Consider the following 11,693-nt stretch of genomic DNA (forward strand, 5'->3'; position numbering starts at 1 on the left):
AGCAGCCCATATTAAAATATTTTGTTTGTATTTTTGTCATTCTTATTTTACTGGTAAAGTGAAGTGAATACCTACCTAATGTTATTAATTTGTTACTTTCAGAAAAAAGGTTAAAAAAACTTTTCAAGATGGCTATGAACAAGAACAGATTGAATGTCAGGCTTCCCCCCGAGGTCAACAGAGTTCTATATGTCAGGTAATATCTCAGGAATGATGTATTCATTTCAGTGGAGTTTTTACTTAGTCTCTGCAGTTTTTTTTTTTGATATTTTTCAACAACTGTGCTAACGTGGTAATGAATGGACATACACAGGAGAATTTTTGCCGTCGATTTAGGTTTCTAATATTATAGTTCTCAGATATTGGTCAATAGACTCCAACATGGTCAAGGGAGGGGATGGGTAAAGTCATGAAGGATGGGGGGGGGGGGGGGATATTTTAGAGTCATAACAGTAAATTCTACTCTCTATTCTTTTATGTATTTGTTTAGAAATTTACCGTACAAGATTACAGCCGAAGAAATGTACGATATTTTTGGCAAGTACGGAGCCATTAGGCAAATCAGGTAGGTACCTAAATAAAAATAAATTGGTAGTTTGGAAGATTTTTAACATCATATTTTGCAATTATGAGAAGAAAAAGATTTAGTTCGTATTTATGTGGGCTAATAAAGCTAAGGGGCTAAAAACAAGTTTTCCAAATTATGAGATTTGCCTTATTAGCAGGGATTTTAAGGGATAAGACAATAGATAATCACTTGGAAGTAAATACCCAATAATGATAAACAAAATTACCCCTTTTGTGGATTAAAATTATTAGTTGAAAAGTTAGGTCACTGCTAGTTTTTAACTAAAAAATCAGATTTCAACAAAAGTACCCAAAGTTTTTAAGCCAACGAATGAGAGAGAGTTAAAACTTTAGGTACCTCTATATTTTACTGTCCTCTGTCCCCTTCCTCCTTCGGTTATTGATCTATTTGAAAAACTTCTTTCTAGGGTTGGGAACACAACAGAGACTAGAGGAACAGCATTTGTAATTTACGAGGATATTTTTGATGCTAAGAATGCTTGCGATCATTTGTCAGGTTTCAACGTGTGTAACAGGTATGCTTTCATTTATTGGTAGCGAAGGTACTCTATAAGTTTGGCGTGTTTGTTTTTGTGGGGATGGTGCTCCTGTAATGACATGAAAAATAAGTTAAAGATGTATTACTCATAACATGCCCATAATGCACTTGCATATCCTAACATTTTTTTAATTTTTATCCTGTAGTTTAAATGGATGTATAATATTATTATATACGTTAGATGTTATGACAGGGGAAAAACTTTCGCCAATTTAGCTTGCTAACATGGAACTCGTTTATTTGTCAGTTCCTTAAATAATCCAGTAGAAGGGGAAGGGATGGGTGGAAGGGGGTAATCGTTACTAGAGAACATGAAAATCTAATGTATGATCCAAGTAATAATATATCCATTGTAGTATACCTACCATAGGAGTAGTTTCTATTTCCTTTCTAAGTCAAATTACTCATATTAAACAAAAAAATACAAAAATGGTGTGAACCCTCTCTCTCCATTTTAAAAGTTTGAAACCAATAGGATGATTCTATCATGACTTACTTCAGGTATCTTGTGGTGCTGTACTACCAGGCTAACAAGGCATTTGAGAAGATCAACACAGCAAAGAAAGAGGACGACCTTATCAAACTCAAAGAGAAATATGATCTCAAAACTCCGGGCAGAAATTAGGATTGCTAGTTGTCTGTTATATGTCTTAGAGCACTAAACGCATTTATTTAAAACATTTAAAATCAAACATCATCTATAGATTTAGGGAATGGTTTAGCATCTTTTTAACACTATTTTCTATTATTTCCTATAGTTTTAATAATAGGCCAAACAATTTTTTGTAAGGATAAAAAACCTTGTTAGTATAAAATGTTCTTATGAATGACTTTTAGTTCTCTAAAGCATTGTATAAATATTGATATGAAATGTAATCATTAGTACATTGAGTTATGATTATTACATTTCTATTACACGTACCTTAATGTATTGTATAATGGATAAGTGGTATTACATAAAGTTTAGGTAAACCTATCTGTTATAGTATGTATATCTTATATATATTTGGCAGAAAGGCATATCTTAATATTTCATGGGATACTATTTATTTTTTTTCATATTTCTGTTGTGTGTGTTGCATTTTTTTGGTTAAATTAATTTCTAAACAATTTCAGAATAAATGAAATAAAAATGTTATCAGACAAAGCTGGTTTATTAAAGTTACAGGTAAAGTAATAAATAAGCACCAATTTATGTGTGTTGTTCATTGTTAAAAAAGTAGAAATGTAGCTTTCTTAACAATCACAGCTTAATATCCAGTATTAATATTTTATTGTATGTCAAAAACTAAATTAATACTACCCTTTATAATGGATAGATATATTTATTTGATTTTTAATAAAGATATAATCTGAACAATACATTCAATAATACAAAGTAGAACGATATCCGTCTGTCTGAAGCTTAAGATCTCAGCAGCCACTAGAAAGTCAGTAACCAAATCTCGTCTATTGTCTGTGAACAAAAGAATATTTTGTTGTAGGAAGGAGTAGAAAAGAAATTGGAGGAGAATCGAATACAAAATAAGAAAATCCTGGAGCACAAGAAAAGATATGAAACATTGGAGGAAAGATTATCCACTCTGCCTGACAAAATTTCATATCAAGTCATGATTCCTTTCACTACAAAAGTAAGTTTTCTTTATTTAAATTTCAGCTGTGCCCGCAATAAAGTGATTTCTCCCATATTTCGGCGAGGGTGCTTATCCAGTTTAGTACTTGCAATTATTTTGGTGAACCAAAAAAGTTTCTAGCAGGGGGTGACCCGCAATTGTCAATCTTTACTAAAATATGTCTCTTAACATTATGTTTATAATAAATGCCAATTTAAACCTTCAAAGCCTTTACTTAGTTACAAATGGTTACATATAGAAAAGAAATATTTAAAAAATGTATCAAAAATACTTCTGAATTCTTATTTAAATAATTTAGGCTTTTATGCCCGGAAAACTAATTCACACAAATGAAATTCAAGTTTTACTCGGAGAAAATTATTTCATAGGTACGTATAAAAATTAATCTAAGTTAAAAATTCAAATATAGCTTCCTATAAACAATATTATGAAGCTAAATTGGAATCCTTTTTGTTATCATTTTTATCTAGATATTTATTAAAATCAATGCTTGGCAAATTTTAAAAAATACACTTTTCCTTTAGTTATACCTAGTCAAATCAAATTAGAATACCTGTCATAGCTCTCTCTTTATGTTTAGTAGGTACCTATTTTTTAAAATATGAATTATTTTGCTTCAGAATGTAGTGCTAAGCATGCAAGAGATATTTGTGGCAGACGGAAAGCTGAATGTGATAAGGTATAGTTTTATTTATTGTGCCATTATTTGTTTAAAAGTTTATGCTTAAATTCTTCTTCATTCATTATAACTGTTAATTACACTAGTCCCCAAAGTTTTATAATTACGTTTTTTATTGGGTCAATAACTTTGGGGATTTTGAAAAAAATTATTTGTTAGTTCATTAAATTGAGCGTCCAACTGCAGAAGGGCTGGTAATTTTATGTATAATCATTGGGGATATACATCATTTTATCAGCGATTGTCTTATCCCTTTAGTTCCCTGGTAATAAAGAGGACTATCCACGAACAAGAGCACGTGATTCTAAGTACCTTCCAGCATTGATCTTAAGTATTTTCTTTCAGAATATAATAGGTCACCACTAATAATTAATATATTGACAAGAAAATTTATGTTTCACCACTTCAAGTTGAAGAAAAGTAAAAAAATGTTCAGGTTTTTTAGTCAAAATTCTATCAAACATTTTGTTGAGTTCGGGGTGTCTTTAATTGTCCATGTTGTTAAATGATAAAAAGGGAGAGGTCATTTTCTAGTAAATCCCGTAAAGGTGTGTGTTATAAGGCCTAAAAATAGTAGTAGAACGATAAGGTGCTCTAGATATATGTATTCCCTATTGAATAGAACAATAAGGAAATTTTTTTTTTTTTTTTGATAACCGTACCTGGATTATCTAAAAAAAATACGAAATTTCTATCAAACGCTTTGTTTGGCTCAAACTGACAAAAATTAAAAAAAAATATAATTATAATAATAATGTTTTCTATAGGTACAAGGTAAAGGTTAAGAACAATCTATACCATTAAACAAAGGAAGAAGTCATTCTTTACAGGTTGATTTATTATAATTATATTTTTTTTTATTTGTGTCAGTTTGAGCCAAACAAAGCGTTTGATAGAAATTTCAGATATTCCAGGTACGGTTATCAAAAAAAAAAAAAAAAAATTTCTTCCCTATTGTTCTATTCAATAGGAAATACAAAATACAAATATATAGAGCACCTTATCGTTCTACTACTATTTTTAGGCCTTATAACACACACCTTTACGGGATTTACTAGAAAATGACCTCTCCCTTTTAAAAAAGTTAAAAGCACATTTACTATATATCATATGTATGTTTAAATTAATGCTAGTATGGATTAATTTACAATCTATATAACACGAGTATTCGCATATGTATCATCAAACATCCATTTTATTAAAAGAATTAGCTTCATAAAAGTTTTCAAAATCAAGGGGGGGGGAAGTTCTGCCACTTTCGCGTAAACAGTGTGCAGTGGACTAGGTATTGATTTTATATTATAGGTTATTTAGGATAAAAGTTTACTTTTGGGTATTAGTTCACGTATATTTAATCATTTTTTGAATAGGTCTCCAGGTTCAGGTGCTGCAGGCTGGAAGGTCGTTTCTGGACAGGTAAAAAAATTTAAAAATTTTTGTTTGAAGAGTTAGAGAGCAACTTATAAAACAAAATATGCTTCTTTTTGAATGTTATTAACATATCTGCAGAAAAAATTAAATTCGGCCTCCAGGTTCAGGTGCTGCAGGCCTCCAGGTACACTCTGGACAGGTAAAAATTAAAAAAAATTATTTGAAGAGTTAGAGGTACACTTATTAAACCAAATATGCATCTTTTTGAATGTTATTACCATTTTAGAAGAAAAAATGACAATCGGCCTCCAGGTTCAGGTGCTGCAGGCCTCCAGGTACACTCTGGACAGGTAAAAATTAAGTTTTCTTATTTGAAGAGTTAGAGGTACACTTATTTAACCAAATATGCATCTTTATGGATGTTATCATCATATTTGCAGAAAAATTTAAAATCGGCCTCCAGGTTCAGGTGCTGCAGGCCTCCAGGTACACTCTGGACAGGTAAAAATTAAAAACATTTATTTGAAGAGTTAGAGGTACACTTATTTAACCAAATATGCATCTTTTTGGATGTTATTACCATATTAGAAGAAAAAATTAAAAAAAAATTATTTAAAGGGTTACAGGTACACTTATAAAACCAAATATGCATCTTTTTGGATGTTATTATCATATTTACAGAAAAAATTCAAATTGGACTCTAGTTTCAGGTGCTGCATGCCTCCAGGTACACTCTGGACAGGTAAAAATTAAAATTTCTTATTTGAAGAGTTAGAGGTACACTTATTAATCTATATTATAATTTATTATACTAAATTATTATAATTTAGCCATTTTCTTTTAAGAAACCATTCCTATAAATTCAAAAATAACCATTTAGGATTTTTTAACTGGCTACCAACAACCAGCAGTCAACAGGATCCAGGTAAGGTTTCCAAATTAAAAAGTATTAAAAAATATTTTATCTGCCTGTCCAGAGTTGACCTGGAGGCCTCCAGTACCTGAACCTGGAGGCTGATTGTCAATTTATCTTCAAATATGATAATAACATCCGAAAACACGCATATTTGGATTAATAAGTGTACCTCTAACTCTTCAAATAAGAAATTTTAATTTTTACCTGTCCAGATTGTACCTGGAGGCATGCAGCACCTGAAACTGGAGTCCAATTTGAATTTTTTCTGTAAATATGATAATAACATCCAAAAAGATGCATATTTGGTTTTATAAGTGTACCTGTAACCCTTTAAATAATTTTTTTTAATTTTTACCTGTCTAGAATGGATCTGGAGGCCTGCAGCACCTGTACCTGGAGGCCGAATATCAATTTACCTTCAAATATGATAATAACATCCAAAAATACGCATATTTGGTTTAATAAGTTTACCTCTAACTCTTTAAATAATTTTTTTAAAATTTTTACCTGTCCAGAATGTACCTGGAGGCCTGCAGCACCTGAACCTGAAGGCCGATTGTCAATTTACCTTCAAATATGGTAATAACATCCAAAAAGATGCATATTTTGTTTTATAAGTGTACCTCTAACTCTTCAAATAAGAAATTTTGATTTTTACCTGTCCAGAGTGTACCTGGAGGCCTGCAGCACCTGAACCTGGAGGCCGATTGTCATTTTTTCTTCAAATATGGTAATAACATCCAAAAAGATGCATATTTGGTTAAATAAGTGTACATCAAACTCTTCAAATAAGAAATTTTTATTTTTACCTGTCCAGAGTGTACCTGGAGGCCTGCAGCACCTGAACCTGGAGGCCGATTTTAAATTTTTCTGCAAATATGATGATAACATCCATAAAGATGCATATTTGGTTAAATAAGTGTACCTCTAACTCTTCAAATAAGAAAACTTAATTTTTACCTGTCCAGAGTGTACCTGGAGGCCTGCAGCACCTAAACCTGGAGGCCGATTGTCAATTTACCTTCAAATATGGTAATAACATCCAAAAAGATGCATATTTTGTTTTATAAGTGTACCTCTAACTCTTCAAATACGAAATTTTAATTTCTACCTGTCCAGAGTGTACCTGGAGGCCTGCAGCACCTGAACCTGGAGGCCGATTGTCATTTTTACTTCTAATATGGTAATAACATCCAAAAAGATGCATATTTGGTTAAATAAGTGTACCTCTAACTCTTCAAATAAATGTTTTTAATTTTTACCTGTCCAGAGTGTACCTGGAGGCCTGCAGCACCTGAACCTGGAGGCCGATTGTCATTTTTTCTTCAAATATGGTAATAACATCTAAAAAGATGCATATTTGGTTAAATAAGTGTACATCAAACTCTTCAAATAAGAAATTTTAATTTTTACCTGTCCAGAGTGTACCTGGAGGCCTGCAGCACCTGAACCTGGAGGCCGATTTTAAATTTTTCTGCAAATATGATGATAACATCCATAAAGATGCATATTTGGTTAAATAAGTGTACCTCTAACTCTTCAAATAAGAAAACTTAATTTTTACCTGTCCAGAGTGTACCTGGAGGCCTGCAGCACCTGAACCTGGAGGCCGATTTTAAATTTTTCTGCAAATATGATGATAACATCCATAAAGATGCATATTTGGTTAAATAAGTGTACCTCTAACTCTTCAAATAAGAAAACTTAATTTTTACCTGTCCAGAGTGTACCTGGAGGCCTGCAGCACCTAAACCTGGAGGCCGATTGTCAATTTACCTTCAAATATGGTAATAACATCCAAAAAGATGCATATTTTGTTTTATAAGTGTACCTCTAACTCTTCAAATACGAAATTTTAATTTCTACCTGTCCAGAGTGTACCTGGAGGCCTGCAGCACCTGAACCTGGAGGCCGATTGTCATTTTTACTTCTAATATGGTAATAACATCCAAAAAGATGCATATTTGGTTAAATAAGTGTACCTCTAACTCTTCAAATAAATGTTTTTAATTTTTACCTGTCCAGAGTGTACCTGGAGGCCTGCAGCACCTGAACCTGGAGGCCGATTGTCATTTTTTCTTCAAATATGGTAATAACATCTAAAAAGATGCATATTTGGTTAAATAAGTGTACATCAAACTCTTCAAATAAGAAATTTTAATTTTTACCTGTCCAGAGTGTACCTGGAGGCCTGCAGCACCTGAACCTGGAGGCCGATTTTAAATTTTTCTGCAAATATGATGATAACATCCATAAAGATGCATATTTGGTTAAATAAGTGTACCTCTAACTCTTCAAATAAGAAAACTTAATTTTTACCTGTCCAGAGTGTACCTGGAGGCCTGCAGCACCTGAACCTGGAGGCCGATTGTCATTTTTTCTTCTAATATGGTAATAACATTCAAAAAGATGCATATTTGGTTTAATAAGTGTACCTCTAACTCTTCAAATAATTTTTTTTAATTTTTACCTGTCCAGAGTGTACCTGGAGGCCTGCAGCACCTGAACCTGGAGGCCGAATTTAATTTTTTCTGCAGATATGTTAATAACATTCAAAAAGAAGCATATTTTGTTTTATAAGTTGCTCTCTAACTCTTCAAACAAAATTTTTTTTATTTTTTTACCTGTCCAGAAACGACCTTCAAGCCTGCAGCACCTGAACCTGGAGACCTATTCAAAAAATGATTAAATATACGTGAACTAATACCCAAAAGTAAACTTTTATCCTAAATAACCTATAATCTAAAACCAATACCTAGTCCACTGCACACTGTTTACGCGAAAGTGGCAGAACTTCCCCCCCCCTTAAAATACCTAAAAAAAAATATGGTGAAACATAAATTTTCTCGTCAATACATTAATGATATATGGTGACTAATTATATTCTGAAAGAAAATACTTAGGATCAATGCTGGAAGGTACTTAAAATCATGTGCTCTCGTTCGTGGATAGTCCTCTTTAGCCTGTTAAAATTAAAATGTAGTTTATGTATTATTGCTCTGCTACTAACAGACCATAATTGATCTTGTTTTGTAGATGATGAAAGAACTGGATAAAGAATTAGAACTAGTGGAGGGATGGAAGACTCAAGCAAATCAATTAAAATTGGACCAGGAAAATTGTCAAGAAATTACAGAACAATACAGTGAAGAACAGGTTTTTATTATCTATAATACAAAGTAGAACGATGTCTGTCTGTCTGTTTGTTTGTTTGTTTGTTTGTATCGAAGGATCTCGCTAACCGCTGAACCGATCGGGATCTCCTTAACAGGGTAGCTTCTCATAGGTCCCGGAAATGAAAAGCTACTGTGAAAATAAAATACAAAATAACGATAACTTAAACTACGCAATTTAATTTAACTTGAAATGCCAAACAACTTACCTATATAATTAGATAGTAAAAATGTTCATTGTGTGTAACCTTATTGCTTATGCTTATACTTCCCTAGTTTTATTTTTACAAAATATTGTCTTTTACGGAATTTATGGATCAAATTGTTTTTATTCTATGATTTTTTTTGTTTTTAGCTTGATGAATGGCGGCGAAAGCATAAAGAAAGTATGCTAAGAGAAAGACAGAAAGAAAAAGAGGAAGCAGAAAAGAGGAGAAAAAGTGAAGAAACGAAAACAGATGAAGAGTTATGGGCAAGACTTGAGGAATTAGAGGTCAGTATCAAAAGATCTTTTTATATCTAAAATTGAGCATTTTGCTTATGTAGTTTCTTTTCTTAATCTTTTGTTGTTTATATTTATGCGACTTATTGTGCTTAATAGAACATCACTGATTGGTTGAGTAATAATCTTTTCAGTATGGCTTCCAAACCGATTAATATCCACTGGATTAGAACTAGTTCTCAGCCATACTGAAAAATCATGTATCGTATTATATCCAGCTTTCTACGAATATAAAATGTACAATTATAATATTATATCTCCGGAAAGCTGTTTATAATACGATCATTACAATGCGATGAATAATTTTTCATGGCAAAGGAAATTCAATAAATATTCATATTTTTGCATTGTCTAGGTCAGAGAAGCTTTAGAAAAAGAATGGGAGAAAGATGAAGAAGATTCGTCCACAGAGGTACCTACCATATTATTTATTACTAAATTAGTTTTTCCCTCGTGTTTTTTTCGAATACTCATATATAGGGTTGGCAATCCGTATCTGAATCCGGAATCTGTTTTTTAATAGCGGATTCGGATTCTTAATTGGTAGGCTAAAATTAGCGTCTTGAGTTTTTTTTCTCTCAACTCCGCCTTTTGGAAGGCAAAGATTGTTATCATTATATTTAATGTCTTTTAAAATTTGGTTCTTTTCTCGGAAGTGAATTATAGAGAACACCAAGAACATTAAATTTTTAGGACATACGTAGCACTTAATTTTTTTAAATTTTAATAAAAAAGCCTTTAAAAATATTGCTAGAATCCGGAATCCGCCAAAAATTAAATAAGAATCCGGAATCTGCCTTTTTTTGGACGGATTCTTGGAAGAATCCGAATCCGGTCCAAAAATTTGACGGATTGCCATCCCTACTCATATACCTATACATTGGGTGGGAAGCAATTAAACAGATTTATCCTCTTTTGAAGTGAAGATACTCTTAGGTCATTGGGTAGTTTTTCTTAATATTGGGGCAGTTTATATTTTACTTTTCTGTAAGAAACCCCAACCGATCTAACAGATGTCTATGGCAAAGACAGAAAGATGCACAAATTTTAAAAGAAATCCTAGAAGAGTATTTTCAGGAGGAAAGTGAAAGTGATTCAGAAAATGATGAGACCAATCAAGATGAAGGTTATCAGGAGCCAGAGAAACCTGTTATTCTTGTTGATGATGATCCTAATACTTCAAATAAACAAGCTCTCAAAAGACGAGTTTCTTTTGCTGCTGATGTTAATTCCGAAAGTCAAAGTTCAAATGAAATAAGGTACCTATTTATTATTTTTAACAACTTAATTTTTTTTCTTAATTCATGATTTCGGTGAAGTCTGACACCCTTTAGTCAGAACCAATTGGGAAATATTTTACTTATTAAATATATAATATCCATTGAAAAATATTATTTAACATTTAAATCTTCATTTATTATATTATAGTCAATCAGTATGTTTTACACTTCAACCAAAAGATAAGAAAAAGCTCTTTTAAAAATACTATTTAAAACAATGTCTATCCAAACCTGTTTTGGTTAACTTATCATCTTTAAAGCTCAATATTTTGAAATTAATATGGTTGTTTGTATGATAACATTTTTGTATTCTCTAGGTTTACCTTTTCCACAAATGAATGTGAGAAAGAAACTGACTCTTTACACCCCGAACATCCTGGGGATATAAACAAACTTGGAGATCAATACACTGGCGATACAATTCTACCTAAATCTATTCTAAAGGTAAAAATATTCAAAAATCAACTTTTTCTATCAAACTTTACCGTATTTGTAGTACAGAGACACTAAAACAAAAATATGATCGTTGTAACCTGAGGGGCAAAAAAAAGATGGGCCTTTTCATTGCTATTTAACGTTTTTTTAAGTCTCTGAGAATATATTTAGCATGATGCACCTTTAATAATTGTCATGATTTTTTTAGTAAAAAATCTTAATCTTCCTCTAAACTCACAAAATAAATAGTTTTCCATTTTGTTTACCAATTTTATTAAATTCATTTTCATATTTCAGATTCCAAGTGATTATGAACCATCTAATCACATTATACCTGAACCAGAACCCGTTCCACCAAAACTTCCATCAGAACCATTTATAAATCCTGTGTGTGAACTTGTCCAAGAAAATCCATTAAAATCCGCCAATCAATTACCTGAAAAATCATCCAAACTAGAATCTGAACAAAGTATTAACCAATCTGTGATAGAAAATACTGATGATACACCCACGGAAAAGCGAGTTAGTCGGTTTAAGGCCATGAGGGCAAAACAAAAATTATGATTTTATTTTTTTT

The 11,693-nt window shown here is 31.8% G+C and overlaps 2 protein-coding genes across 2 annotated transcripts; both read left to right on the forward strand.

Moving 5' to 3' along the window:
* Positions 1-3: 3 nt before the first annotated feature.
* Positions 4-2,259, forward strand: Sf3b6 (splicing factor 3b subunit 6). Its single transcript, XM_080171735.1, has 4 exons — positions 4-196; positions 491-565; positions 996-1,103; positions 1,628-2,259. Exons 1-4 carry the CDS (start codon positions 129-131, stop codon positions 1,749-1,751), a joined length of 375 nt encoding a protein of 124 aa, XP_080027861.1. The 5' UTR covers positions 4-128; the 3' UTR covers positions 1,752-2,259.
* On the forward strand, positions 2,227-11,692 carry LOC145328150 (uncharacterized). The gene is made up of 10 exons (XM_080171731.1): positions 2,227-2,294; positions 2,611-2,757; positions 3,059-3,128; positions 3,381-3,439; positions 8,763-8,882; positions 9,255-9,392; positions 9,757-9,813; positions 10,479-10,660; positions 10,999-11,125; positions 11,414-11,692. Exons 1-10 carry the CDS (start codon positions 2,259-2,261, stop codon positions 11,678-11,680), a joined length of 1,203 nt encoding a protein of 400 aa, XP_080027857.1. The 5' UTR covers positions 2,227-2,258; the 3' UTR covers positions 11,681-11,692.
* Position 11,693: the final 1 nt, after the last annotated feature.

Source organism: Acartia tonsa, chromosome 9, assembly GCF_053477335.1.
Source record: "Acartia tonsa isolate MP-2025a chromosome 9, ASM5347733v1, whole genome shotgun sequence".
Lineage (NCBI taxonomy): Eukaryota > Metazoa > Arthropoda > Copepoda > Calanoida > Acartiidae > Acartia > Acartia tonsa.